Consider the following 16,572-nt stretch of genomic DNA (forward strand, 5'->3'; position numbering starts at 1 on the left):
CAGGGAACTGAGGGGAAAGGTGGAACCGCATGGGGCAGTTTTTGGCGCGATTTACGCGCGTTTGGAGGGACGCGCGTGTTTTTTTGACGAACGCCTTCGCGAAATCGCGCTGTTGCGTCCCGAATGGCATGATTTCATGCGCGACTCACGCGTGGTCGCAGAGTCGCGCGCGTCTTTTTGACGAACGCCATCTCAAAATCGCACCGCTGCGTCTTCCTACTCGACAACGCCTCGCGCGGCGCGTCGCTCGTCGCACAAGCGGAGTTTAGGGTGCACACGCGTGTTTACTTGGTTTCTTCCAGAGCCTCCAGACGGCGCTGACCTCCACGCATTTCGAAGGAACAATTTGAAGCCGGCGTAGGCTTTTGACGAAAATGTAGCAACCCGGCAAACGCGGCGCGAAAACGCCGCTGCTGAAAAAACGTTCATTCCCATGAACATTTTTCATTTGTCAGTCTAGTCAAGTGTAGCTATTCAAAACATCGCTTATCTCGTTTTTCTGAGTCATTGCTCTATCACAGCTTTGATGTTTGTGATGTGTTAATGATAACACGTACGCGTGTGTATGTATATGTATATATATATATATATATATATATATATATATATATATATATATATAGATCATTTGTGTTAAGTGTGGTTGGTTCATCAGTATTGTATGTTTTCTAAAATCGTTGGAATTTTTAGTGCTTACGAGAACTAAAAAAATTAACAATGATGTTTGACCCTAGAATTCTGCTCCAAAACTAACTTGCATTGCTCCAAAACACACATTTTGGTGCTCTAAAGCTGCTCCAAAACAGCATTATGCCTGCTCCCTGAGTTGCTCCAAAACACTCAAGCCCGCTTCCACCCCTGATTTAAGTAGTAACAGTTTTGTTTAAGAGATTTCCGTTTACTGAGAGTCTACTGCATTTGTGAAACTGAAAAAAACAAGAGAATCTTAATTCTTTATATCCAGTAAATCACTATATCCATATTTCTGAAACAGAAAAACGAGACAAGCTTTTCATTTGTTATATCCGGTAATTCATTATGTCCAAATTTGTGAAACCGAAAAGCAAGACAACCCTTTCATTCGCTTTATCTGGTAATTCATGAGATCCATATTTGTAAAGCTGTAATTTTAAGAAAATATTTTCATTTCTTTGTAATGACCAATAATTTGCCATACTGAATATTGTTAATTGAGGTGTTACATGGTGCAAAAGCAGCTTGGGCTACACTGCGCCACCATGCTAAATAGCTTTTAATGTCGAGGTTCAACTCTGTAATCCTGCTGTTTTCCAACAGTGGGTCCACTTCTAAATAAGCTCTGTGCTATCGTTGCACCATGGTTGAACCTTGGTGCAAGCGGTCAGCAGGCTCACCTTGATGCGATTGAGCTTCTTCTGGATGCGGCGCCTGACGACGTCGGCCCATTCGTGCTGGGTGAAGACGTCGAAGAAGAGGCGGCCAACCAGCATGTTCAGCCACTGCGTGTCCGACTTGGTACCCTGAGCAGGCGATGAAAAAAAAACAGATAAAGAAAGACAGACCAGATTTGCAATGAAAAGCGACAACTATGAAAGTGCCGTTGCTTATTTACTGATGTACTCTAAAGGCCTGTTATGTATTATGGCATATCAGTGTGGAACCAGTGACTGACTTAAAAACTGTGGATTCAATATAAAATTCCCGCTCACCAATCATAGCAGTAGTAGTAGTACACTCAAACCTCATTATAACAAAGTTGCATCTGATACGAAAATAAGTTCGTTATATCCGAAAATTCGTTATAAATGTATATTTGTAACACTATATATGACAAGACTATTCTTAATTTACTTCGTTATAACCGATAATTCGTTACATTTGCGTTCGTTATATGAAGGTTTGAGTGTAGTAGTTATGGCGGTAGTGGGCATCTTGATTTGTGATAATCACCAACATGATTATTAATGAAAGTGTTTGCTATTTAATGTTTAATGAAAAAAAAAATCACAGCATATCCACGGGGTGAATGATGATGAGTGGGGCGAAGCTACGGAGGGAATCATCTGTAAACCGTGAAACTCTTCCGTGAAATGCGCCCAGTACATAATATAAAGAGTGTGAAACATCGTGTATATATTAAACATCAAACATTTATTGTACTGTTGGTTTACGTGGTCCCTTCATTATCACTTGTGATCGGTGAAATGCAAGGAAGAAGTCCCGCTCCCGAGCGAAAGAGCGCCAAGAGCGACCGCATTCCCCGCTCGCCCTGTGCGAATTAAAGGCAAGGCTAGAGGGAAGACAGGACGCGCGTTCCACGACGCGAGGATCGGTAGCATGCCCAACGAAAGCCAACGGAACGCGATCGTGCAAGTGCTCCGGCTTCGCATCGCCTCATGGTTCCATTTAGCGTCCCAAAACCAAACATATTGCTCAAGGTGTGCCTTGCGTTTTCGTAGAAATAATTTCTTTATCATGTACATTAAGACGAAAAGTTGAAAGCTCACTAGAGTGTATCGCCCGCAAAGTATGTCTTTTAGTGTGATTTAACTCTCGTACGGCAGGGTCCTCGCGCCGTTGCCGGTCCACCTCGCCCGTTGACGATCGGGCGAGGTGGCTAAATACAACTACTACACTTTAAGAAAAACATCTGGCGTTCTTTCGTTCTGCTTTTACAAAACATCTGGCGTCTTTCGTTGGTTTATTTCATCAATCAACGGCGTTTTGAACAAAATTTTTATTGTTTAATCACGCACAGGAGAAATCTCACCAGGCACTACCTTGGAGGTAAACAATGGCTGCTAATGGCAATGAGAGACAGAAGAAGTCGGCTTTTAGCTAACACTTACACTTCTACTTCTACTAACGTTTCCTACTGGAACATGCCAATGGCTGCTAATGGGGAATGAGAGACAGAAGAATTCGGCTTTTAGTTAACGCGCACGCTGCGAACTTTTTATTGTTCAACAACGCACAGGAGAAATCTCCCACCGGCACCACCTTGGAGGTCAAAGCGTAAGACTTGTTACTCACTACTACGACCACGACGAGGGACGAACGGGTGCCGCCTTAAGGAGCTTCGCCCCTAAAATCAGTTTCACTGCAAGGATGAAGCAATGAATGCAAGAGCAACAAATAGGAAAGTTAGACGAAGTAAGGCTAGCAGCTAACTCTTTTGGATCCGATCTTGCATAACTCTACAAAACGCTGGTGTAAGAGAATATGGCCGCCGCTCCAGGGAACGAAGCAGTTTTATTCTTGCTGTCTCTCGTCTCAACGTGATGTTAGTGTTGAGAGCACAGCGCGCACAAAGGTATACGAGCAACCTACTGTCTGCCGAAATAGCGCACGAGTCGGCACTCGCGACTCTGCCCTTATGATCTAAGTTCGCAGTGGCTGCTCGAGTGACGCAGCCCACTTTCCCGTTGAACACTGCTAACAAAAAAAAAAAAATCACAGCATATCCACGGAGTGAATGATGATGAGTGAGCGAAGCTGCGGAAATTCATCGGTAAACCGTGAATCTTCCGTGAATTCTGCCCAGTACATCATCACCGACGTGAGATCGGGCGCGTTTATACTAAAGGTTCGATGAGTAATGACGACTTGCAGCTCACTTTAATTTTACATGTACGCTGTGAATTTTCATTGTTTAGAAAACCATTGCTTTAGAAAACACCTGGCGTCTTTCGTTAAGCAGCTGGCGTCTTTTCGTTTTGCTTTAGAAACATCTGGCGTTCTTTCGTTTTGCTTTTAGAAAACATCTGGCCTCTTTTGTTGGTTTATTTCATCAATCAACGGCGTTTTGAACAAAATTTTTATTGTTTAATCACGCACAGGAGAAATCTCACCAGGCACTACCTTGGAGGTAAACAATGGCTGCTAATGGGAATGAGAGACAGAAGAAGTCGGCTTTTAGCTAACACTTACACTTCTACTTCTACTAACGTTTCCTACTGGAACATGCCAATGGCTGCTAATGGGGAATGAGAGACAGAAGAATTCGGCTTTTAGTTAACGCGCACGCTGCGAATTATTTATTGTTCAACAACGCACAGGAAAAATCTTCCACCGGCACCACCTTGGAGGTCAAAGCGTAAGACTGGTTACGCACTACGACTACGAGGGACGAACGGGTGCCGCCTTAAGGAGCTTCGCCCCTAAAAAACTATACCATTACCAGCCTGTTCCTTTGCCAAGATTGCTTTATGTATAGTGGTATTACTCGCAGTGAACTGAAATTTTGTCAAAGGGCCAGTAAACAACCCCGCGCTCCAACATTTGCGATGAAATAACTGCGCAGTTGTACGGTGTGAACATGCTGCCATAATAATTTTGTGAATAAGTGGGGTCATAATGAAGTTATAGGGGATAAAACAGCCATTACAGCTGGTTTCACTATCTCACTTGGCCTTGCCAACCTTCTCTGCCGCGCAGAATGGCAGGCGTAACCCGCTGTCGTGACTACGTGCATATCAGCAACGTAACATGACACCAGTGATGACATCATCGGCATGCAGCCAACAACTGAGCAAGGCTTCCTCCACGTGTCGCTCGTGTCGGAGTGGCATGGTGAAAGTGTGGTGCGAGGTACTGGCAAGGTAAACAAATACGTGACATGCGCAACTGCACTACCCAAATTCGCAACACCGCAGAATCAAGGTGCCGTTTTGTAGTGCAGAGGATCAACCGATAAGGTCAGCGCTACGTAATGTTGCCCAACAGTGCTATGCCATTATGCCATTATGTAATGTTGCCATTATCCACGGGCAACATTACATCACATCACAGTTGTAATGGCCAGGTGCAGGAGAGAGGTGTGAGAATTATTTTTCGAAACTGAGCATCTGCGTGATGCACAGCACTCTGTATGGATAAGCAAGCTTGTTTTGGAGGTTTAAAAAAAAGTTGGAGTCTGTCTACTGGCTCTTTAGTTGCCTGTTGAGCACCTGAGTACTCGCTCACTTCAATTCTCCATCCTCATCCACAACAGCACCCCCTTTGTCTTCTTCCACAACAACGAACGAATAAACACAAGGCCCCGCTGGATAAACGACGGGTGTGCTCCACCACCGCAACAGTCATCGTACCTGTGAGAAAGCAGTGCCCTGTGACGATGGAAGCAGCGAGGAGACGCCTGAACTCTTCGGCATCAAGAGAGATGGAGAGATCCACTGCTGCTCGCGGTGCCGCAGCTGCAACTCCTCGATGTAGGTGTCGTATGTGATGAGCTGGTTGGGCGAGTCTTCGAAGTGTGACCGCCTCGCCCTTGGGTCCTTGTCTACAGAAGAAAAGAAGGGACAGGAAGGGCATGCACCTGAAGCACTTCGGTTCTCGCACAGCATTTATCCATTGTCGAAAATGCTAAAGGCAGAAAACGCTGAAGTAACTAGAGTTGGAAACTCTAAAGTCGGCATTTATCCATTGTCGGAAATGCAATGACACCGCAAATGTGACATTAAAACGCAGGCAGGCATGCGCAAGTTTGGCATTATGACGATGACACAGACTTGACATCACGACAAAGATGTCACAAAGTGTGACATTGCGACAATGTTGTTAAGTCACAAACCTGATGTTACAATGTAGAGTTCACTGAGTGTGACGTCACAGAGACGTCATTGAGTACAAAAGAAGACGTCTCCAAGTGTGACATCACAATGACATTATTGAGTGATAACGCGGATGTCATCCGCAAAATATTATTGAGTCATAAAACTTGGTGTCATGGTGCAGGTACCAAGCATCAAACTAACATTTCACGACCAAATCATCGTTGAATCTGACACTCTGATACTGACGTCATGCATAAATCTGACAGCATGAAGGTAATGTGTAATCATGATTTGCCATGGTAGCTTAATGGCTATAAGTGTGCACTGGTGAGCTCGAGGTCACAGGTTTGATCCCAGCTGCACTTCTATGGGGGCAAAAGTCAAGAACAGCTGTGCAGTTAAATTTGGGTACACAAGCATCCGGGGCTGCTTCGTTGTTCGAACCCAATGACTCAATATTAACGTTGGCAGCCCAAACTCTCTCCGAAGCGTTGTAGGATCGGGCCAATTTCCATGGTGTCCCGCATCAAGGATTACTTGAGACAAGGACAAGACATACAAGAACTTTAAGTTGGGTGAATTTTAAGAATCCATAGTGGTCAAGAAGCGAAAAAGGACTACGAAACAAGAAAGTAAACAAGATGGGAGGAGTGCTCATCCTGTCTGCGTTACTTCTTGTGATCTTGTCCTTATGGGCTTATTTGAGAGCAAGAAAGGCCATCAGTGCAGTGCTCGTCTATCTCTCCTTGTTCTTTTCAGTATGTGATGCCCATTATCTCCACGCGACACCCCGTTACCAGCATGCAATGGCCCATCACCAGTACCCAACGGCCCAAACCAACATGCAGCGCCCCATTACCAGCGTGCAATGCCCCATTACCTGCACGCAACGCCTCGTTACCTGCACGCAATGCGCCATCACCTGCACGCAACGTGCCATTACCTGCACGCAGCGCCCCATTGCCAGCATGCCATGCCCCACTGTCAGTATGCAACAACCCATCGTCGGTACGTGACAACCTGTCATCAGTGCACGACAACCCATTGTCGATATGCGACAACCACCATCAGTACACAGCAACCCACTTGTAAGTACCGAGCGCCCCATTGAAGTATAAACGTCCCATTTTCGGTCCACGTTATCACTACAAAATGTTTCCCCTAAACAAAGGTAGAAGCTCACCGCCATAGATTATGGCCTGCTGGAACCTCCGGAACCACTCCTCCTTCTCCCGGCATGTCCGCGCAAACAGGTACAGAACCTCGTGCTCCATCTTCTGCGGGGGTGATGCGAGCGCCGGCTGGGATTCCTTCGACACCGAACCATTCGTTTGGGCCGGTGCCCTCTCCTGGCTCGAGTCCTTGCGAGCAACAGCATTGCTGGCTGCAGTGTGTGCAAAGGAGACAAAACAAGCACAACTCTCTCTCTCAAACTGATGCCCACAATGTCGAAGGGACAATCTGCACTGGCAATGTGCTCCTCTGACACTCATTCCCATTAATTTCCGTGAAGAAAGTTGAGTGTTGGAAGATTAAGGTGCGATGTAATCTCACTTGGCCAGGAACATGATGATATACTCTTTAGGTGGGGACACTTCTTAACTTGCTTGCACAGCGCATTCGACCAGATAAAGTAACAACGGCGTGTCTATTGGTATGGTGATGGCAGCAGATGTCTATCAGAGAGACAACGCATTGTCAAGACAGAAAATGTTTGACGTACTACTGCTATAGCAGCTGGTGTGGTCGGTGGCACTGCATGTCATATTTCTCGCGTTCTTTGCTCGCAAAAAACGTGGCATGCGTTTCCAGATTTACTTGATAGTGTGCCATAGCCGCATTCGCTGACTAGGAAATTCAGATTCCCCGCCAAGTGTCAGTTGCTACGGCAATGCCTTTTTGTCTTGAAGTTGCGTCGTCCACCAATAGGTATTTGCTGCCATCACCGGACCGACGGGCGCTCGGTGTTAATTTATCTGGTCGATCCCGTCTTGCGACTGTCCTCATCTAAAGAGCATGTGTCTTACACTGTGATCGGGAAGAATGATGGCAAAAACGATAACAGGCACCGTCCAAAACAAATGTTTTTTAAGATACCATATCAGTCCACACATGCGGGCCTTGTTAAAGTCAAGACTAAACAAGAGAGAACATCGGAAATTTGTTCACAAATTTGAACACTGGCGCCTAATTCACAAGTGTGAGCAAGATTTCCTTTGAGAGCCGAAATGTCAGCATTTATTTTAAAGAAAAAAAAAAAAAAAGGTTCACCTTGGTTGGCATCTGTTCCAGTTCTCTACAAGATTGACTGTTACTTGAGAAAAAAAAAGTGGCTAAACTTAGTTTCTTGAATTTCGATCCCAGATAAATTACTGGCAGGCCACTGTAGGCCCCTCAGTAAAAGTAAAAGTTGGTACATAGCATTTAAGAAGAGAAGTTCAGTGCAAATCAAGATGGACCACAAAGAATGCTTGTCTCTTCTATTCTTTGTGGTCCGTCTTGATTTGCACTGAACTTCTCTTCTTAAACACTGTAGGCCACTGTAACGATATGCAGAGCAGTATTGCTAGTGCGAGGCAGCACATTTCTTTCCCTGCAAGTGAGTGCGAACTCACAGCACGTCAGGTCGTCCTTGGAAGACGCAGTGGCAGCGTCGGCCTCGTCACGAGTGGCGTCCCTCACGTAGAGGTCCTTGACCGCATCGTTGACGTCCTCATCGGAGCCTGCGTGAGGTGCCGCGTCATCCTGGTTGTTGGAGTCGAGCTGCATCTGCATCTGCCTCATGTGGTGCTCCTCGGACGGGATCAGCAAGCAGATGGGGTACTTCTTGTTCCACAGCCTGGATGAGTGTGCAAAGGACAGTTGAAAAAATAAAAGACAAAACTTGTATACTCCGTTTCATACATCAGATGCAATGCTGTGGAAGCCATGCAAGGAGTTCGGTCAGCAAAATGTGCAAGTCAGTGTGCCTTGCACTTGGCTTTCATACTTGTAAACGCTCATGCGAGCTAAGCAAGAGCCTGCGCATGAGGTGTCGTGACGGGCTGCAAGTGAAACGCTAAAATACGAAAGATGCGAAGCGATCCAGAACAACGTGTTGACAGCCATATACTGTGGCTTGTTTGTTTTGAAGGCACTAGTCATCTTCACTTAACAGGTGGCCTAAAAAAAAATCGCCTTACGAATGGTTAAATCTTTAACAGTTTTTCAGTGCGAATGCATCTACTGCAAGAAGTCTCGCTAGCCTCGATAGAATTGCACCTGATGTATAAGACAGAGTAAAGGGTCAATATTGGGTCTCTCTCTTATGCTCAAAGAATACTGGACGCAGTCCACACCCTAGTGCAACGAACATATAGGCATTTATTGTGAAGATTTATTAGTACCTTGTACACAATGGTGAGCCCGCCAGCCGAATCTTGCAAATAACTTGAGCAACATGACAAATAACACACTAGAATGCTAGCATAACACACATAAAACATAAGAACACACAAAGTAACACAAATAGTGGCATCGCCAGTGATGTTCGACTCAGCATGCGGGAGTAAGCAGGAACGTATGATGACATCATAGAAAGCTGCTTTCTTGTGCAACTGAATACATTCCACCGCAATGGATATGCTTACTAAATAGACAGTTCAAAAATACCTCCCCTGGTGTGGCCCAAGAATTAAGACATGCCCACAGGCAATTCAGGTAAAGAAGCTTAACAGGCTAGACCACCCGACATGACTTGACGCTTTACAGGCTAGACCATCAGACATGACTTGACGGGCACTGTTATTGGACAGCAGCACACAGCTGGCCACTACCCAACAGACAAAACATTGAGCCAGCAAACTGAAACTGCAGAAAGCATGCGCACCAATCAAATCCTCACCTGTCCCGCGCCAGTTTTTCTGGGAGCAGCATGACTTTCGCGTAGGTGAGGCTGAAATGGCGCTGGCTGACAAACACCGGCTCCGGGCGCTTCTCGTTCCACATGGCTCGGCGAGGCACCGGGTGCTTGGGCCAGCGCAGCCGCAGCGTGCTTCCAGTCAGCACCAGGTGCACCGACTGGGTGTTGTTCATGTGGTGCGTCTCGATGTGATACTCGCTCTCGAAGGGAAGCTGAGACATCCAACCCTGCAAGGAAAATCGAGAACTATTGCCTGGCACCGCAAGTTTTCAAACGAAGCTTCTACGAGTTACAGTTTTCGGTGACGGAGCGCGCACCGGCAAGTCTAGAGAAATGCGGGTGTACACAAATCGGCCCCTGAAAAGATTCCCCAGTTGCACGAGTATTTGTGTGTGCCGTTTTCCGATAATTTATGCGCTCTCAATCGCGGACTTGTCGGCGATCGGCTGTTTCTGATGAGGCAACTTGATCTTTTATGAGGTCACTTGTCATTTTACGTTGCCACCTTTCACTGTTTCACATGTGACCATCAGTGTTGCCTGTAGCAACATAAGTGTTGCACTGCTATGCATGTGGATGAATGTACAATTCCTGGCATGGAGGAAGGAAACAGTTTGGAGTTGTAAGTTGTACATAGCACTGCACAACACGATAGACAGAAAAGTAGTAGGTCAAGCACGCACATGCCACGTTTCACTTGTCCCCATTTTACCAATAACGGAAGGGCTCCTAATCTTTGGTACTTCTGGCATTTACATTTTCATGGGCATAACAATATAAAACACACAACGTTACTTGCACTAAGTGGGGAAAAAACAGTGTGGCTACATTAACATTTGCACAGATGACCCTTACATCAAGGTTTCAGGTGCTCTGCTATGCCAGCACCCAACAACAAGGTAGCTTAAGCATTTTTTTTTTACTTAACAGCTGTCTTTGTCAAGCTGTTTTGCTGGGTTATAGACGTCAGACTCTGCCCAGGCGGCGCTGCGAAAAACACCGCCACCAGCGCCCTCATCGTAGCCCTGGCACTAACTGGGTAGTGCAAAAAGAGCCGCCCGCAAGCGAATGTGCATAGGCCGCAATATAACCCTCCTCTTTCGTTGGTGTCGAGGCGCGGTTTCCTGAAAATCAAGGACCTGGAAAGCTTCTTCCGCCAATCCACGCTTCAGAAACAATGGAAGCTGATCAAAGCGAACTGCGAGTACAATGCAAAATAAGTTTTAGTTATTCCCGCGCGCTGCAACTCGCAAGTACAAGCAAGCATCACACGACACCGAGTTCGAGGCAAGCCCACCGACATCCGTTCTCTAGAGCCTAAATGCGTTAAAATCGGGTATATACGCATGCCACAGCAATAAAGTACCTACATACACGATCAATTTACTTAGCTATGCATCTTACGATCAGTGGTACAAAACTCCGTTCATCAGGGGCGAATGGCTCCGGCGATTTTCGTCTTTTCAGTTTCATTCTCCCTTAATTCATCTCTCGTTTCTTGTGCATTGCAGCTGTTTCATTACGCATCCTCAAATGGTCTCTTGATGGTCGTATTCCGTTTGTATGTACTGCAAATGGGGATACGTGCGTGTCGACTTTCGCGGGGTACAACCAAAGGCAAAACCGTGGCCTCCGAGATAGCTACGGCAAACAAACCTGAAGGGGATCACGACCAACATTCTGCGATTTACTTGTATGACGCACGTGGTGTTAGCTAGTTAGAACCAGAACTCTGAGCCTTCAAAACGTACGTACGTCCGCGATGCTGTGTTGTGACGACCAACTCGTCGCGGTGTGCGTATCACGCGTCTCCAGCCTGCCTCTAGCTGCTCACTTCGTGTTACACGACAAGCACCGCGGTCAGAGCCTCTGCTGAGCTTCATAGTCAAGGTTACCACGGTTTTGCATCAGGGCTATGCAAAACAACAGCAGAGCCACACATTCATGCCATCGGCTGTGGAGAACGCGGGTACTTCGCTTACCCAACACGCTCGCAACGGCCCGTATCCAGCGCTCTCGCCTTTCTTCTTCGTACGACAACTATGGAAATCGGTAAACTGAACGTTGTTATTCAGTCTTTTACGTCCGTGGCAATTCACAACGCAACAGTGCGTCTTTTGCGGAGCTTCTTCGTAGCGAGCGGAGGGCTCTCGTCTGCTGCTGTTTTCGCCGTCGTTCAGGCGAGTGATCCAGCAAGCACTTCACGACGGCTCGGTGGCGCGTCCGACTAGCGGAGAGCAATTCACAGCTCTCGTTCTGAGTGCTAAATGCGCAAACACACGCGATATTAAGCTCAATCGTTGTTTCGCACTCGCTAGTTGCACCTGGTCCCATAGCAAACTGTGCGAGAGAGTCGGTCTATGCACTACTCAATACTTCTCCGACAGGTGGCGCCACACATCTTGGAAACTCCAGAGTCTGACGTCTATACAGAACTGTCAAAGGACTTAAGATGGCTGCTGTCTGCTTAAGAAGGCTGCTGTCTACCTATTTAGTAAACTACAACGATCAGGGAAAATTCAAAAGGCTCCAAAGCCGGAAACAATTCATTTTGGGGTGCAAAAAAAAAAAGAGTGAAAAAGACAAAAACTGAAGAGTAGAAAATGTGGCACAAGAGTGCTTGCACTGCATTTTCTACCTTGTATATAATTTCAATATAGCACTTTTTCATAGTCTTTATCAAAGACTGTTTCATGTACCTTTTTCTTTCCAACTGTGTTTAAGAGTTTATGAAGTTTTCAATAATGTACACTGTACCTGTCTCAAGCAAGTTCTTTTTTTTTTTTTCATAACGGCTGCGCTATACACCACTGTTGGAATTTTGAGACCTGCTGCCTATTGTTCTTCGCAGGGCCCCTGGTCCCGTTGAGCAGTCTGCGACAGCCTTTTGCCAAGGGGACAAGCGAGTAGTGTGTTTGAAATAAAACACCACAGAACGTGCAGCACAGTCACAGCAAAAGTTGGAGGAGCAGCCTCTCTAGAGCCCATTGCAAACTCTCATGGGGCGACTACTGCAAGTACAGTTGCAAGGCACCCACTTTGCAATAAATCATAATTTTGCGATGTAGGGAAATACCCACCATGCCGGCATTAATCATTCTGCGAAGAAGTGAGACACCCACTACGCATATGGAAGGCGTTATGTGCACTTTGTTGATGCTGTGGCTGATGAATAATGACAAATCAGCCCTTTGTAATGGGTGGGAAGTTTTGAACCACCCATTCGTAATGAAATTCGCACCTAGTGTTATTTTACTCTTCCACCACGCTATATTACATCGGTTAGAGGGGTACTGACGCAAAATTTCGTGGCCGACACAGCCTGCGGGATAGATTTCCGTGAACATGCGTATATCATCTGCAAAATATCAACAGCAAATATAGCTTGGAAGGTATCTTATGTCAATTTTCAAGTTTGCGTGAGCGATCCAGTGCTATACGTCACACCTCCTGGCATTGACACCCTCAAAAGTGACCTGAGGTGACCCCCTACTTTCCCGATGCCACCATGCTGCAGCTGGTACAACAAGTTATGATGACGTCGTAGTCACCATTCCTCTTTTGCCGCATTTGCCAGCAGACTACTTTTCGGCGGCTGCTCGCGAGTCTGTTGACGCGGCGCACGTGTTGAAAGTTGAGGACAATGAGAACGAAGATGACAACGAGGACTATGACGGCAACTGACATCGCGCAGCGCGTGCGGCAAGCGTGAGAATGCGGACCGCGCGGAATTGCATAATGGTTCTGTGTGCTGACCTGGCCGAGCTTTGCACACTAGGTGGTGATAGTTGCAACCGGCGGCTTGTCTTTTTTGGAGCTCTCTCAAACCGAAATTGAGACTGGATGGTAATGAGGAGCCTGCAATTGATTATCTGTCGCGCGCTGCAGCAAACAGTGTGCCGTGTTATGACTAACAGGCCCCCAGCAACACACTGCAGTAAAAAACCGCAAGGCCAAAATTTTTGTGTCATTACCCCTTTAGTGAAAACTTGAAGAGCGCGAACGACGAGGACGAAACACATACAACAGGACTTGCGCTTACGACCCCTTTAATGTGATTCCCTGCCTAACACGACGCTGTACAGTGTCCTTTTGAGGAGTTTCAAGCAGCAGCGTGACTCCGCAGTTGAATACTCAACTGCCACGGAGAGCGAGAAAAATATCCTGGTTTTATTGCTCATTGTTCGGAATAGCCGTTACGAGCACCGGCGGCGGTGGAGGACTACACCACACCAAAATCGCTGCTGTTGTGATTTTGTAACAGCTTTTACTGTAAAAGTGGATCCCGATTCTGAGCACTCTCAAGAAAAAATAGAGTATTCAGGGAGTGCTACCATACAACTATAATAGTCATCTGGCTTGCTCATGTTTTCCCTTCTTGAAAACCCGTCTCTTGCCACTTTCCTGTCAAGAATACTATGTCACGCTGATCCGGGAAGTGACCGAGAAGCGCTGAGACTGCTGGTGATAACACAAGGAAAGTACTTGAGGCAGATGACAGTTATAACCTGTGTGGCCAAAATAATTCCCACATACTCGATCTTTTCTTAGAATGAGGGTGATGGGAGGAGCACCCACCTCGTAGGAGTTAGCGTCCAGCCGGCTCGAGTCACCCGCGGGTTGCCGCGGCACCCTCAGCGGCGGCATCCGGCTGTAGTCTGGCACCTCGAAGGGGTGCCGCTCCTGCGTCGGCACCAGGAGGTACCACAGGAAGCTGAATATGAAGAAGGACACCACGCAGCCGACGACGAAGCCGCTCGGGAACTGACGGCATGGGCAGCACCATGGCCAGCAGGCCGACCAGGCCCGAGATGAGGAACGAGTTGGTCTTCATCATGGCGTGCACAAGCGCGGTGACATTGGGCGTCTGCGAGCCCCGGAACGCATGCGAGAAGTCGCGAGAGGCCGCGGGCAGCGGAGACTGGATGGGGTGCTTCAGGGGCTTCTCGGGCTGCTCGACAAACTCCCAGGTGGTGAGGTCGGGGTCGGGCATCTCGTCAGTGCCGCTGCTGACGAATTGCCTTTTGGAAAGAGGCAAAACAAAGGCAGGGATGATTTAGCGGTAAATGCAAAAAATGCGCTAGCATCAAGTCATAATAATTTCTGGAGTTCAATGTGCCAAAACCATGATATGATTACGAGGCACGCCGTAGTGGTAGGCTCCAGAAATTTCAACCACAAGGGGTTGTTTAAAGTCCACTTAAATCTAAGCACACGAGCCTCTAGCATTTTGGCTCCCTTAAAATGGAGCTGTGGCAGCCAGGATTTGATGCGGCGACCTTTAGGTCAGCATGAGACTTTTTGCTATATACAGTAAAATGTCTCTACACTTGTGATAAGCCTCTGCCAGGCCTGTCCTTTATCTCATCTTGAACTTGGTTGCAGCGCCACACTAGACAAGGACAAAAAGAAGGAAACGAACAACATGGTGGAGTTAAAGATGAATCCCAACCAACTGGCCCAACTTGCCGTCTTGCTATCCTTTCTCTCTATTGGGGTTTCCTGTACATTACACAAACAAAGCACTTTTTTCAGAAAACAAAAAACTGAAAGTCCCTTTGGGAAACACTGAGGAGAGCCAAGGCAAAAGCCTATGCTCTCATTATTGCCCAAAATTGGATAATACTACAGCAAGAGAAGATCTTGACCGATATATCTAGAAATTCTACCTTTATTCTTCGGTATACTAGCTTACTTTTTACTTTTCAGAGGAATTCACTCCTAGACACTGACAGAGAGAAAGTGCAGCGCAAATTTACGAGCTACTTCAATGTTGGTCCAATACTATGCGAAAAGAGGACGAAAACTGGACTAAGTAGAGGGAACACACAGCATCAGTGAGCCCTCAATCACACTTCTAGAGAAATAGAGTTTTTTTCAAGTTAAATTTGTGATATCTTGACTCGTGGTGGACCATCGTTGTAATTTCATCACTGTGATCATGTGACAGTTCAAGTTTTTTTTTCAATTCTTATTTTGGTATATATTTTCCGATGCAATAAACTTGCGCCAGTTGTTCGTCAGCACTTGTGTTGAATGTTCCCTCTTACTTAGTCCCGTTTTCGCGTTGTTTCCACACAGTATCATGTACCAACTGGCCCTTCAAGGCACCCTGTTGCTCAATAAAGTTAAGTTGCCTATGGAGTATGCATATTTTCCTACCGTTTTTTAAACGCTTTGGTTAATACGATTTTTGCATAATACGTTTTGTTTTCTGGTTCTCGTGAAAAACGTATCAACGAGATTCCACAGTATACCGGTCAGCCCGGCCCCTACCAAAATGGCAGAGGGCATCGCAGGAAAACGAAAAAGGTGGATTTATGTTCTCAGTCGATTGCAGTGTTTCTTCCACCCTTCAACCCTGAAGCTTTCCCCACTTCATCCAGTGTTGCACTACTTCCGGATTGCCTTACCTTTGGCCTGGCAATGATGTCATGTGACATTTTGTTCTTTGGGACTTTTTTGCATCAATGTGTTGATGCCAGCAGCGCCAGACCTTTTCTTATTCACGAGACATATAAGGCTTTCCCCTCAAAGAAACTTAGTGCCTCACCTGCCACTGCCTGTCCTTGTGTCCTCGCCCTTCTCCGTCGCCTCCTTGCACTCATCCAGCGCGTGTCCCGACATGCGGATTGATGCCGTCGTCTCGTCCTCGTGCAGCGCAGTCGAGGCGGTCATGGTCCCGATCGTCGTCATGCCGGCGACGTCGCTTGTCGCGGCAGTAGTCGACTTCGTGTCGTCGTCCCGACGCAGCAGGCGCGTGCCGTGCCGTTTCTCTTCGAGCCGCTTGAGCCGACCCTTGAGGCCCATGAACCAGCCGTCGTTGGCGTCGCTGGGGGCAGTGGCTGTCGCGCTGGGCGATGCCGGCAGGTTGGCTTCGACCGCAGAGTGAGACATGGTCGCCTTCTTGCTGAACTTGGAGAGGTAGTCCTTCATGGATTCCTTGACTGGCGATGACTCCTGAGCACCGAGGAGGAAGTTAATGTAGGTTTTTAGCTTGTCCGGTGTTCCGATGTTTGCAAAGGGCTTCATGGAACACCGGGTTACCGGATGTTGGTGTGAGGGGGTACCCAAAAGTAACCAGACTAGCGCTACCTTGGACGCAATTCTGCAGTACGCAATTCTCCCGCCAGGCAA

General features: G+C 47.0%; 1 protein-coding gene across 1 annotated transcript in view; it reads right to left on the minus strand.

The window, feature by feature from the left end:
- LOC119399886 (testis-expressed protein 2-like) overlaps positions 1 to 16,572 on the minus strand; it is a 53,332-nt gene that overhangs the window by 21,071 nt on the left and 15,689 nt on the right. Inside the window, 6 exon segments of the mRNA XM_049417872.1 lie at positions 6,718 to 6,918; positions 8,150 to 8,373; positions 9,418 to 9,662; positions 14,014 to 14,199; positions 14,201 to 14,456; positions 15,989 to 16,395. Of these exon segments, the coding sequence (XP_049273829.1) occupies positions 6,718 to 6,918; positions 8,150 to 8,373; positions 9,418 to 9,662; positions 14,014 to 14,199; positions 14,201 to 14,456; positions 15,989 to 16,395 (1,519 nt within the window).

Source organism: Rhipicephalus sanguineus, chromosome 7, assembly GCF_013339695.2.
Source record: "Rhipicephalus sanguineus isolate Rsan-2018 chromosome 7, BIME_Rsan_1.4, whole genome shotgun sequence".
Lineage (NCBI taxonomy): Eukaryota > Metazoa > Arthropoda > Arachnida > Ixodida > Ixodidae > Rhipicephalus > Rhipicephalus sanguineus.